The sequence below is a fragment of the Cenococcum geophilum genome (genome assembly GCF_001692895.1).
Source record: "Cenococcum geophilum 1.58 unplaced genomic scaffold K441scaffold_4, whole genome shotgun sequence".
Classification (NCBI taxonomy): domain Eukaryota; kingdom Fungi; phylum Ascomycota; class Dothideomycetes; order Gloniales; family Gloniaceae; genus Cenococcum; species Cenococcum geophilum.
In genome coordinates, this window is record NW_027137562.1 from 2,681,984 (window position 1) to 2,695,781 (window position 13,798).

Genomic DNA, 13,798 nt, shown 5'->3' on the forward strand with positions numbered 1-13,798 from the left:
ATATTCCTAAACGCGGAGCTTAACAGGAATAAATCGGAAATCGATAAGTGGGATATGGAAATCGATAAATTGATAGAACATAAATATAAGAACGACCCCTAGATAATAGATATAATAAAAGCAATTTAAACAGGGAAACGGCAACATAAGGATATTACACTCGCTGAATGCGAAATCTATAATAATTAGTTATACTATTAGTCGCAGGGTAAGCCTACCCCCCTGCCTACGTAAGCATTCGCTTAGTAGGCAGGGGAGTGCAATACACAAAAACCAGCAATACGCAAATATTTGCCTATTTTCAGGACAAATATGCCACCCAAGATCGATTATGCAGAGGCCGCAGTGCAAAAAGCGATGGCCGCTATGGACGCAAACCCCCGATTAAAAGGAACAACAGCTGCACAGCAATTTGGAGCTCCTTATGATCGACTTATGGCTCGTCGGCGGGGTCGTCCTGCAAGCAATACGCGCGGGGGACATAATAAGAAGCTCGATGTGCCGCAAGATCAAGCTCTAAGAGATTATCTTATGATGCTTGCAGGAGCTGGTACAGAAGCTAACTTAGCTGAGGTAAAAAATGCAGCTTCTAGATTATTGTATTACGAATCAGGCGATCCTACAAAGACAGTCTCTCGGCGCTGGACAAAGGCATAGATGGTACGCAATAACGAACACCTTAAAATGCTTAAGCAAAAGCCTCTCTCTGCAAAACGAATCGCGGCGACTATTGTAGAAGAGGTAGAGCTCCATTTTCAAGAGTATAGAAGGTGCAAGCTGTCAATGATGATCTCTGATGTTGCTTATGTAAGCGTTATATAAGAACACCCTGGAAGAACCCTACGGCTTTACGCGGTGTATTAGATGGTATCAGCTAGTGTATCAACTAGTGTATCAGCTAGTGTATCAACTAGTGTATTAGATGGTATCAGCCAGTGTATTAGGTAACGTATCACCTNGTNTATTAGGTAACGTATCACCTAGTGTATCAGGTAATGTATCACCTAGTGTATTAGGTAACGTATCACCTAATATATCAGGTAACGTATCAGAATACGAGACGGAACGTAGACGTTCCGGAACTAGGGTCTTCCAGGTATATAGAGACTCGATCCCCCGTAGATAGACATCATTAATTGCATTAAGTTTATCTACTTCACTTACTTCACTACATCGTTCACCCTGTTATCCTCCGACCTCCGCTTACGCAAATTAACAGGTTATGAGCCCGGCTGCTCTAACCTTAACTAAATCTCAATTAATTTTCGACTAAAACAACAAAATCTGACCTCGATCAAATATCAATCAATTATTGACCAATTTTTTGATTAAATCTGAACTAGATCTTAAGTCAATTTCATCTCTATTTCACTTTCACTTGAATTTCACTTTAAGTTAAATCTTGTTTGAATCCTATTTGAATTTTAATCGAATCTTGATCGAATCTGAAGTATATATCATTTGATCTATCTGTTTATTTAATTTTATTTACTTGTCCAAATCCTATTATTCGATTCTACTTGTCCAAATCCAATTATTCAATTTTATCTGTTTAATCCTATCGTTCAAATTCTATTTATCTATTCGCAGATAAAATGTCAGACAAAATCTTAATTGAGAAGCTTATTGGCCAATCCAACTACGAAGTCTGGAGCCTTCGGGTCCAATCACTTCTTATAAAAGGATCGCTTAGTAATGCTATAGAAGAAGGAGTTACCCTAAAAGGGGAAAACAACTAAAAAGCCTTAGCCAATATAAGGCTGACAATTAAGGATGGACCTCTCTTGCAAATATGGTATTCCAAAACAGCTCTGGAAGCATAGAAACTATTAAAAAATCTCTACAGCCTAAAAGGGTTTAGCTCGGAATTCTTAATCTGTAAAGAGCTTTTTAAGACTACCTTATCTAAATACTCTTCTATGGAGGAGTATTTAAATAAAGTAAAGCAACTTACCGACCAATTAAAAGCCAAAGGCATAGAATTGCCAAATTAGGTAATTATTGCTTGGGTTTTGAATAACCTAACCAGTCCTTATGAGGGATTTGTTATAATAGTTACCCAATCTTACAGAACCAATTTTAGTACCATTAACTTAGAAAACCTGTTTTCTAACTTACTAGATGAATCTAGAAGACAGGTATCTAAAAATTAGGAAATAGCCTTAGTTATAGGGTCTAGACGATGACCTAGGACTAATTAGACAAATCGAATACATAAAAATAAGTACTGTAAGAAGTGTAGAACAACTACGCATTCTACAAAGGACTGTTTCTATCTATTTCCTAAAAAGGCCCCAAAAGGCTTTAAAACTAAGCACTAATATAAGCCAAAACCTTAAGAAGCTCTCGTGTCTATAGATACTAGTAATAACTATCCTAGTAATATAGAAGAAGATGATTTCGAAATCGATCTTAATCTGATGGATACTGATCAGGTACTTATTACTAATAAAAACCCCTACCCAAATTAAAAAGGAGCTAATTTTGTATTAGACTTAGGAGCTACTAAGCATCTAATGACCAAAAAGGAATACTTTACAAGCTTTAAAGATTCCTATGGGAAAATTGGTTGGGGAACCGATGCATTAATTAATTAAATTAGAATCGGAAATATTAAATTGGTAAATAAAGGAAATAAAATTGTACTAGAAAACTGCAGATATGCACCCAATTTTCAATATAATCTTATCTCTGTTAGTAAGCTAGATTAACTTAGCTATAAAATTATTATTAAGGGCGGTTAAGCCTATATATACAAAAATGAACAACTACTTATCTTAGCTATGGGAAGAAACTCCCTGTACTATATAGATATTATATAAAACAATCTGCCTAGTAAAAAGACTAAAAAAGTTAAAAGTAAGTGTCAATGATGATCTCTGATGTTGCTTATGTAAGCATTACATAAGAACACCCTGGAAGAACCCTATGGCTTTACGCGGTGTATCAGATGGTATCAGCTAGTGTATTAGCTAGTATATCAGATAGTATCAGCCAGTGTATCAGCTAGTGTATCAGGTAACGTATTACCTAGTGTATCAGGTAACGTATCACCTAGCGTATTAGGTAACGTATCAGAATATAAGGCGGAACGTAGACGTTCCGGAACTAGGGTCTTCCAGGTATATAGAGACTCGATCCTCCGCAGATAGACATCATCAATTGCATTAAGTTCATCCACTTCACTTACTTCACTACATCGTTCACCCTATTGTCCTCCGACCTCCGCTTACGCAAATTAACAGGTTATAAGCCCGGCTGCTCTAACCTCAACCAAATCTCAATTAATTTTCGACTAAAACTCCAAAATCTAACCTCGACCAAATATCAATCAATTATTAACCAATTTTTTGATTAAATCTGAACTATATCTTAAGTCAATTTCATCTCTATTTTACTATCACTTAAATTTTATTCTAGTCAAATCTTAATCGAATCTTAATCGAATCTTAAGTATATTATTTAGTTTATCTATTCTTTTAATCATATCTATTTGTTCAAATCCTATTATTCAATTTTATTTGTCCAAATCCTATCATTCGATTTTGTTCAAATCCTATTATTTAATTCTATTTATCTATTCGCAGATAAAATATCAGATAAAATCTCAATTAAAAAGCTTATTGGCCAATCTAACTACAAAGTCTGGAGCCTTCGGGTCCAATCACTTCTTGTAAAAGGATCGCTTAGTAATGCTATAGAAGAAGGAGTTACCCTAAAAGGGGAAAACGACTAAAAAGCCTTAGCCAATATAAGGCTAATAATTAAGGATGGACCTCTCTTACAAATACGGTATTCCAAAACAGCTCTAAAAGCATAGAAACTGTTAAAAAATCTCTACAGCCTAAAAGGGTTTAGCTTGGAATTCTTAATCTACAAAGAGCTTTTTAAGACTACCTTATCTAAATACTCTTCTATAGAGGAGTATTTAAATAAAGTAAAGCAACTTACCGACCAATTAAAAGCTAAAGGCATAGAATTGCTAAATCAGGTAATTATTGCTTGGATTTTAAATAACCTAACTAGTCCTTACAAGGGATTTGTTATAATGGTTACCCAATCTTACAGAACCAATTCTAGTACCATTAACTTAGAAAACCTGTTTTCTAACTTACTAGATAAATCTAGAAGACAGGTATCTAAAGATCAGGAAATAGCCTTGGTTATAGGGTCTAGACAACGACCTAGGACCAATCAGATAAATTAAATATATAAAAACAAGTACTGCAAGAAGTATAGAACAACTACGCATTCTACAAAGGACTGTTTCTATCTATTTCCTAAAAAGGCCCCAAAAGGCTTCAAAACNAAGCACNAATATNAGCCAAAACCTCAAGAAGCTCTCGTGTCTATAAATACTAGTAATAACTATCCTAGTAATATAGAAGAAGACGATTTCGAAATTAATCTTAATTTAATAGATACTAATTAGGTACTTATTACCAATAAAAAACCCTAACCAAATCAAAAAGGAGCTAATTTTATATTAGACTTAGGAGCTACTAAGCATCTAATAACTAAAAAGGAATACTTTATAAGCTATAAAGATTCCTATGGGAAAATTGGTTAGGGAACCAATACATCAATTAATTATATTGGAATCGGAAATGTTAAATTAGTAAATAAAGGAAACAAAATTGTACTAGAAAATTATAGATATGCACCCAATTTTTAATACAATCTTATCTCTATTAGTAAGCTAGATTAGCTTAGCTATGAAATTATAGTTAAGGGCGGTTAAGCCCATATTTACAAAAATAAATAACTACTTATCTCAGCCATGGGAAGAAACTCCCTATACTATATAGATATAGTACAAAACAATCTACCTAGTAAAAAGACTAAAAAAGTTAAAAGCAAGCAAATAAAATTAATTAAGCCAATAAATAAAATTAATTTGCTTAAACAAACAAATAAAATTAATTTACTTAAATAAGCAAATTAAATTAAACTTTAGTACTAAAGAATGGGCTATATAAATCCTATTTCACTACAAAAGACTCTAGGTCTTTAGGCAAATATTCTATTTAATAAATGCGAAATTTGTATAGAATTAAAGCTGACAAGTCAGCAAAATAAAGAAATTACACCAAAAGCAAAAGTTTACCTAGAAAAGGTAGTAACTAACTTATATGGACCAATATCCCCTAAAACTATAAATGGTAAAAGATACATCATTTTCTTCCTAGATTCAGCTACTAGATATTTAGAATTCAAATTACTAAAATCTAAATTAGAAGCCTATAAAGCTTTTATAGAATTTAAAAATCGGGCTAAAAATCTATTAAAAAGAAAAATATAATACCTGAAATTAGATTAGGGGGGTAAATTTATAAATAAAAGGTTTAAAGGAGCCTGCTTTACATACGGTATTATTTAGCAATATTCGGCTGCTTATACCTATAAACAAAATAGGTTAATAGAACGAATAAATAGAATAATACTAGAAAAGGTACGCTATATTTTATTTACTGTAAAACTACTAAAGAACCTTTAGGGGGAAGCAGTAAGTACAGTAGTTTACCTATATAATAGGACTCCATATAGTCAATTGCAATTTAAAACGCCTTATAAAGCACTTTATAATATAAAACCAGATATTATAAATATTAAAGTATTTAGATTAGTTGCGTATTATAAAAACAAAGCTAAAGGACTTAAAAAACTAGAGCCTAGAGCTAAAAAGGCGATATTACTTGGATTTAGAAGTAATTTTTACAGATTATATGATATAGATTCAAAAAGGCTTACTTGGGCTAGAGATGTTAAAATACTGGAAAACTAGTTTTATAATTTTAATACTAGCAAAGAAGCCGACCTAGAAGTTAACAAAGAAAGTCTGTTTAATTTTAAACGATAAATAGATAAATAAACAAAATTAAGCTATTAAATAAAATCGAGCTATTAAACAAAATCTTAATACATAAAATTAATGAACAAAATTAATGAACAAAATTAATGAACAAAATTGATAAATAAAATATTGTAATATAATATATTGTTTATGGGGGCGTGTTAATGATGATCTCTGATGTTGCTTATGTAAGCATTACATAAGAACACCCTGGAAGAACCCTACGGCTTTACGCGGTGTATTAGATGGTATCAGCTAGTGTTATCAACTAGTATATCAGCTAGTGTATCAACTAGTGTATTAGATGGTATCAGCCAGTGTATCAGGTAACGTATCACCTTATGTATTAGGTAACGTATCACCTAGTGTATCAGGTAATGTATTACCTAGTGTATTAGGTAATGTATCACCTAGTGTATCAGGTAATGTATTACCTAGTGTATTAGGTAATGTATCACCTAGTGTATTCAGGTAATGTATTACCTAGTGTATTAGGTAATGTATCACCTAGTGTATTAGGTAATGTATCACCTAGTGTATTAGGTAATGTATCACCTAGTGTATCAGGTAATGTATCACCTAGTGTATCAGGTAATGTATCACCTAGTGTATCAGGTAATGTATCCACCTAGTGTATCAGGTAATGTATCACCTAGTGTATCAGGTAATGTATCACCCTAGTGTATCAGGTAATGTATCACCTAGTGTATCAGGTAACGTATTACCTAGTGTATCAGGTAACGTATCAGAATACGAGACGGAACGTAGACGTTCCGGAACTAGGGTCTTCCAGGTATATAGAGACTCGATCCCCCGTAGATAGACATCATCAATTGCATCAAGTTCATCTACTTCACTTACTTCACTACATCGTTCACCCTGTTGTCCTCCGACCTCCGCTTACGCAAATTAACACAAGCTCTATTGGAAGATTCACGACGACGATATATCCAATTTCGATGAAACAGGCTTCCAAATTGGTGTTATCGCCGGTAATATCGTTGTGGTTCCAGCAGACTGTCAAGAGGTTTATGCTGCAGATCCAGATAATCGAGAGCTTGTAACATCTGTGGAAACGATTAATTATGGCCGTACGAAGGTCCCATCGATGCTTATATTTAAAGGCGCATATCACTTACGGAAACACTTCAAGAACGATATAGACGGCAATGTCTATTGGGCACGCTCTGAAACCGGCTTTACAAATGACAAACTCGCACTTAAGTATTTAGAGCATTTTAATAAATTTACGAAGGATACAGCTAAAGGGTATCAAATGCTTATATTTGACGGCCATGGCAGTCATTTAAGCCAGCAATTTATCGATTACTGCTGGGCAAACAAGATTCGTCCATTTCAGCTTCCTCCACACACAACACACCTTCTACAACCTCTTAATGTCGGCGTATTTCAGACCTTAAAACACTACTTTAAGAAGGCGATTCAACAAGAAGTGTTCTTAGGCGCATCCGAGATCTCAAAGACCGACTTTTTTGCGTTCTTCCAGAGCTTTCATAATAAGACCTTTAAAAGTCGACGAATTATTAAATCAGCCTTCCGCAAGACAGGTCTTATTCCGTTTAATCCACAAGTCGTATTAACGAAGATGAAGGAATACCTAAAGATACAAAAAGAAGCTCGAACTCAAACTCGAACTCCTACACCTCCTCCGCGCGAATCATCACCTATTCTACCTTCAAGCCCTATATTTGCTACCCCGCCACCTCGTACTCCTCCCCAGACGAATTAGAGCCAGTGGGAGACCCCTCTTACCTTACGGACGCGTCAAAAAGGTGTTAATTATATCCGCGAACGTACAATTGCGGCTATAAATGGAACTCCGATAACACCGTCAGTCATAAGAGTACAGGACAAGGTAGAGGCAGCTTCTCGTCGGTCGATTCTTGCGGGTGCTTTATCAACGAATCGAGTTTATGATTTAAGCATTGCAGAGAAGGCGCGTTAAGCTAGGAAGAATAAGGACGGAAGTAAGATCGTACAGAAGTATGGAGAGATCTATGGCTACCAAGCTAGGAAGCAAATTGAGGAGGACGACGAAGATGATAGGAGAGTAGTTAATATAAGGGACAAAAGGGTGCGGGATAGGCAGTGGAAGCCTAAATATGTGGCAGTTATAAAGCAGTTTAAGTCGGATTATAATAAGATCATTTTAAAGCATATAGGCGTCGATTTATAAGATTTGGAACCTGCTTAGTGCTCCTTTCTTTACGATATATATATCCTCAAATATTTGCGTATTGCTGGTTTTTGTGTATTGCACTCCCCTGCCTACTAAGCGAATGCTTACGTAGGCAGGGGGGTAGGCTTACCCTGCGACTAATAGAAGATAGTAATCCTAAATTCTAAACCCTTACGATTTAAGATACTCGAATTTGTACACGATTTCCCTATAGTAGGGAATCCTAGCTATATAAAGACCTATAAAATTATCTAATAAGTATACTACTGGCCTATAATGCACGACTATATATGAAAATACGTCTAAGCATGCAGAATATATATACGTGGGAAGACCTTTTATATAAAGAAGTAAGGAGTATTTTAACTGTTACCAATTCCAATGCAAAGATAGCAAGATATCTTAATTGACTTTATAGTCGACCTACCTAACAGTAATAGGTTCACGAATGTTGTGGTAGTTATTAACCGTCTTATAAAAATGCGATATATAATTCCTATGGACTTAATTAATGCAATATTAGTAGCCGAATGTTTTATTAAGTACGTCTTTAAGCTACACAGACTTCCTAATTTAATAATATCCGACCGCGGAAGCCAGTTTATTTTAGACTTCTAGCAAGCCCTATATAAACAATTAAGTATATAAACATGACTCTTAACTGCATTTTATCTAAAGATAGATGGTTAAACTGAAATTGCGAACGCGATTATAGAATAATACCTATAAATATATTACTCCTACCTACAAAACAACTGGGAGAAATGGCTACTATTAGCTAAGTTTACTATAAATAATATAAGAAACGAATTAACAGGCGTAACGCCGTTCTACGCAACCTACGGACAAAACCCTTCACTTAGATTTAAACTATAACCTAAAATTAATATAACAGGACCCACGATTAAGAGGATTTAACTAATTAACGCGTATAACTTCGCCAATTAAATAAAGTAATTAACGGAACTATTATAAAGTAAATTAGCGTACGCTTAAACGGTATAGAAATGGTATATAAATAAAGGACGAGCTCCCACGTAGGACTTTAAGGAAGGTAATATAGTTTACCTAAATATATAAAACCTAAAGACTTAACGACTTTTAAAGAAACTAGACTGGAAGTTTACGGGTCTATACCAAGTTAAGAAGAAACTAAGCCTATACGCTTATAAACTTAAACTACCAACTAAGATAAAAATACATCCAACGTTTTATATAAACTTGCTGTAACCCTTAAAGGGTAAGCCTATAACTCGCGAAGTACTACCGCTACCTCTCGTAATTATTAATAACGGCAATGGTTCTTACTTTATTAACTTAATTAATAACATACAATAGAAGATACAATCTAAATAATTTAAACTTCTTATTAAATAGAAAGGATATGAAATACAAACTTAGGAAACCTATAACCAAATTAAGACCGATGCGCCTTCCCTAGTAAAAGAATTCCACGAGGACCATTCTTTGCGGCCTACTCCGGCTAGATAGACACGATATAAAAGTAAATAATTGCCACCTAATATGAATACACGAAACACAATAGCAGGAAGCTCGAAATTAAAAAAGACTTAAAATACGTTATAACGTTTATAATACAATCACGTGACATGCAAGATGTTAAGGAACTTTAACCGCCGGTTAAAGTTGTCTAATTAGTTAGATTTACCTTGCTAAGACCTATTACAAAGATATTAGTTCTGCTTACCGCCTTAACTAAGCTAATAGCGATTTTCTATCCCGGGGATAGAAAATCCTAATTAGTCCATTTAATGATAGAATCGGTAAAACCCTATACCGCCACCCGACGCGAAAACACGATATGCGATAAGTTATAAGTCTTAACTAAAATTAAATTATTTAGACCTTCGGCTAAAAGGGGGGGTACTATAACGGGACTAGCCTAGTTATAGTAGGAATGTCTCAGTAAAACACTCGACAGATAAATTCCGACGCTTTAACTAAAATCTGCCAGATTAATCAAATTACCGAAGTCCGTTAAAGACCGCGTGCGTATGTACGCACGCATCGACCACCAAGCCCCTAACTATTTAATTATATAATTCTCTTGTTATTCCTTTCTCTTCTTTACGCAACGTCTTGTTCTTAGCAAGAGCTATATACCCTTAGATTTAGATAGAATTTATATCGTTCCTTCAAATCTTCCCGAAGTCTCTCCGCGCCCTTACACCTAGGGTCCCTCTATAATTTATTTAGGCGTGTCTTAATATACTTTATAATATTAGAGTTACGTTTATTTTGCGCCCTTTATATTATAGTGGCTTTAATATATAGTTATAGGGGGGGATATTAGCTTCCTTTTTAAGCAGTGCCATAGCCGTTCGCTTATATCCGCCTATTATACTCTAGAGGTAGGCTATTTAGACCTTTTAGAGTGGTTTAAGGAGCGATTTAGGGGGGCCTTTCTTAGATTCTCCAATGGCCTAAATACTAGACCTATATATTATAGTTAGCCGGATAACTACTATATATAGTAGGTGTGACCTTTAGAAGCATAACCCCTATATAAAATTAACGATCCTAGATAATATAATATACTATACTTAGCCCTTACGGGCCGCTTATACCGCATATACGCTCTATTAAAGCTTACTGTCTACCTATACTCCTAATACCCTTAGGCCCTAAACTAGTTGGCCCCTAAAGCCTTAAATGCGAATTATATACTAGAGATCTATAGATTAGTTACCTTTTCTTATAAAGTAGATTAGCTGGTATTTCTCTAGTAAGAATTGGACTCTATATTATCTTACCTATTCTATATAGGTGTTATAAGCTTTCTTTAGTATTCTACAATTCTCTACGGCTGTTAGCCCGTATATAATTAGGTTTATATCGTTAACAAAACCTATCCCTTAGGTCGCCCCTTCCTTAAAGAAATTAAGCAGGTTACTTATAAAGAAAAGGAAGAGTATAGGCAAGAGGGGTAATCCTTATAGTATTCCTGTTACAACTATAATAGGGGAGCTCTAGTATCCGCTAAAGACTAGTAATATTTCTTTCTAACCTATAAACCCTTAAATAAATTATATAATCTATTTTAGGAAGCTTTTTACCCTAAAAATATATAGGAGACGCTTATAGGGTACGTTATTATAGGCGCCGCTAATATCTAGGCTAAGCATTAATACTACAAAGTCCCTTCACATTGCCTATGCGGATTTAATAGTAGTAGCGAGTAGCGTAAGTGCTAATAGTGTTAAGCGGTTCTTTCTTACCCCTATTTGGCTTTATAGTAGTAGGTTATATTTCTTAGCCGTATCTACTATATAGTCCGCTATTACCTTTTCTAAAATCTTACTAAGGGTGTTTTCTAAGGTAATAGGGCGGTAGCTTCTTAGGATTAAGTAATCTGCTTTACCTTCTTTCCGTAAAACAACCGTTATTACAGATCTTCCAAGTCGCGGGTAGTAGCCTACGGTAAAGTATACCCTGGCTATATCTATAAGCTAGGGTGCTATAAGTGGTCCATAGGTTTTTAAGGCCTTATTTAGAATCCCATTTAGTCCTAGTGCTATATTATTTAAAAAGCGGCTAATAGTTCTAGCCATTTCCTCTATTATTATGTCGCTATTAACCCTTAGGCAAGTCACCAGTGTTTTACCTATAATGTCGCTAAGGTCTACTAGAGCCAGTTAGGGGAAGAACCTTTCTATAAGGATCTTTACCTTCTTATTATTATTATTAGTAGCCTATAATTCCCCTACTCTTTATAGGGGTAGTAGGTATAGGTCTTCTACTAGGCGCCTTACCTTTTTCTTTACCTATTTCGCTATAGCCCAAAGGCTCTTATTATAGGGGAGGCTTAAATTAAAAGTGTGCTCGTTTATAAACCGTCTCTAGTTATTCCTTACTTCTTTCTTTAAGGTATTCTTTAACTAGTTTCTTATGTCTTTATATTATCTCTTGTTTTTAGAGTTGTGGCTACTTATATATTTCCTTCTTACTTATTATTAGCTAGTAATAAGAACCGCGCATTATACGGACTATACGTATTGTATATAGGGGCCCGGTTTTAAGACCGGGCAGTGCTCTTTTAGCCTATTTTTAATTACTACCTAGATCCTTTCTAGTCTTTAGTTAATTTCCTTAGGGGTAGCTAATAAGCCTCGCTTATTTAGGGTTAGGTAGATTTCTTCTAGGTCTTAGAGTTGTTATTTAACTATATTAAGGAAACTGTCTGTCTTAAGCTTCCTTATTACGTATCTTTTACTACTTAATTACGCCTTAATATCTAAATCTAGCTATATTTAGATGGGGATATAGTCTAAGGCGAGTGCCCATTCTTCTTTGGGGTTATACCTTTAAATCTCTAGTATAGGCCTTTATCTATAAATATAAGGTCAATTATGCTTCTAAAGGTTTCTTATTACCATATAGTTACTCCTAGGGGGGTGGCCAACTTAAGGCCCTAGGTGTTTATAGCTCTTAATAGGCACTCTACCTATTAATTAGTAGTAATATAGATACCCCCCTACTATAGGTAGTAGAGGTTTATATCTCCTAATAGGATAAACTCTATACCTTTAGTTTCTAGNAAGCTTATTACNNATATAATATTCTCTATTTATAGGACCCCTTTGACCCTAAGGTTATACACATTAATAATTTATACCGGTCCCCTATATGTCTGGATTATTATAACTATAATATCTAGGTTAACTGCCTATTATAACCATAAAGATAGGCTGATAGCCTTGCTAATTATAAAGCACACGCGTATAGCTGCTTTTGGTTCGTATAGGAGCTAAAATCCTTAGGGGCAGTATATCGATTATATATAGGTATTATAGTACGGCTCTTATATGGCAAGGATATAGTGTTTCTCTAGGTCTAGACTGTCTCGGTGGTTTGTGTTGCCGCAGTTATACTATATAATGGATAGGTGGCGGACCCCTAGTAAGGGTCCTTCGCCTTTCCTTTATTCCTTACTTCTTCTATTTCTACTTTCTCTAAGATATTTAGAACTTCTATCTCTTATATCTATACCCTAGTTACTACTTATTTTGTATAAAGCTTTCTATTTCCGTGTTTTATATTCCTACTAGCGCTTCTATATCTAAATCTATTATTATTTTCGGTTCCTCCCCTATTTTTACTAGCTAGCTATATACCCTTAGTAGGTCGGCTATAAATGATATATTTGCCGCGTTAAATCTAATTCTTAATTATCCTGGTTTTAAGCTTGCTATAGCTGTCCATAGGGGTCTTCCTATAGGCGTCCTCTCCCTTATGTCCCCTGTAACCCTTATATCCCTATATAGTCTAGTAATATCGCGCGGCGCCGCTTCTAGCCTATTAAGGCTTGGGATAGCTAGTCTAGCCCCCTAGTACTAAAGGTAGGAAACGCTAGGAAGGCACCTACGTCCCCCTAGCTTATTGCCTATTGTTTCCATTTATATAACCTAGCGTGCAGTTATTCCCGTAGCTGTTAAGCCCTTACCTTCCGCCTCCTATATTTAATATAGTCTTCTCTCTCCTACGCCTTATATGTGCTTTAGTGGCAGTTTACGCATTTTATTTAGTCTTAATTTAAGCAGTATCTTATATTATAGGGGCCTACATAGTGGCCGTAGCACACCTATGCTGCGTATATGGATTAGGTATGTCCCCATTATATATAGCGGTAGTATTATCTTAGGCATAGTCTATAGTTATAGAGCCTTACGTTATATATAAGGCTATTTATAATTATTCCTTTTTAGATAAGGAGTTTTTGCATT

At 35.0% G+C, this 13,798-nt stretch overlaps 3 protein-coding genes across 3 annotated transcripts; 2 read left to right on the top strand and 1 right to left on the bottom strand.

Moving 5' to 3' along the window:
* Positions 1-312: 312 nt before the first annotated feature.
* Positions 313-657, top strand: K441DRAFT_673656 (uncharacterized protein; the record flags this gene model as incomplete). The annotated part of the gene is made up of 1 exon (XM_067650670.1): positions 313-657. The coding sequence occupies one exon, from the start codon at positions 313-315 to the stop codon at positions 655-657; it is 345 nt and encodes a 114-aa protein (XP_067508835.1).
* A 5,536-nt stretch (positions 658-6,193) lies between these two features.
* On the bottom strand, positions 6,194-6,476 carry K441DRAFT_538480 (uncharacterized protein; the record flags this gene model as incomplete). The annotated part of the gene is made up of 2 exons (XM_067642526.1): positions 6,194-6,312; positions 6,338-6,476. Coding segments are annotated over 2 exons (258 nt in total), but the record flags the coding sequence as incomplete, so codon positions are not given.
* Positions 6,477-6,785: 309 nt separating this feature from the next.
* On the top strand, positions 6,786-7,604 carry K441DRAFT_729733 (DDE-domain-containing protein; the record flags this gene model as incomplete). The annotated part of the gene is made up of 1 exon (XM_067654202.1): positions 6,786-7,604. A coding segment is annotated over one exon (819 nt), but the record flags the coding sequence as incomplete, so codon positions are not given.
* Between the last annotated feature and the right edge of the window lie 6,194 nt (positions 7,605-13,798).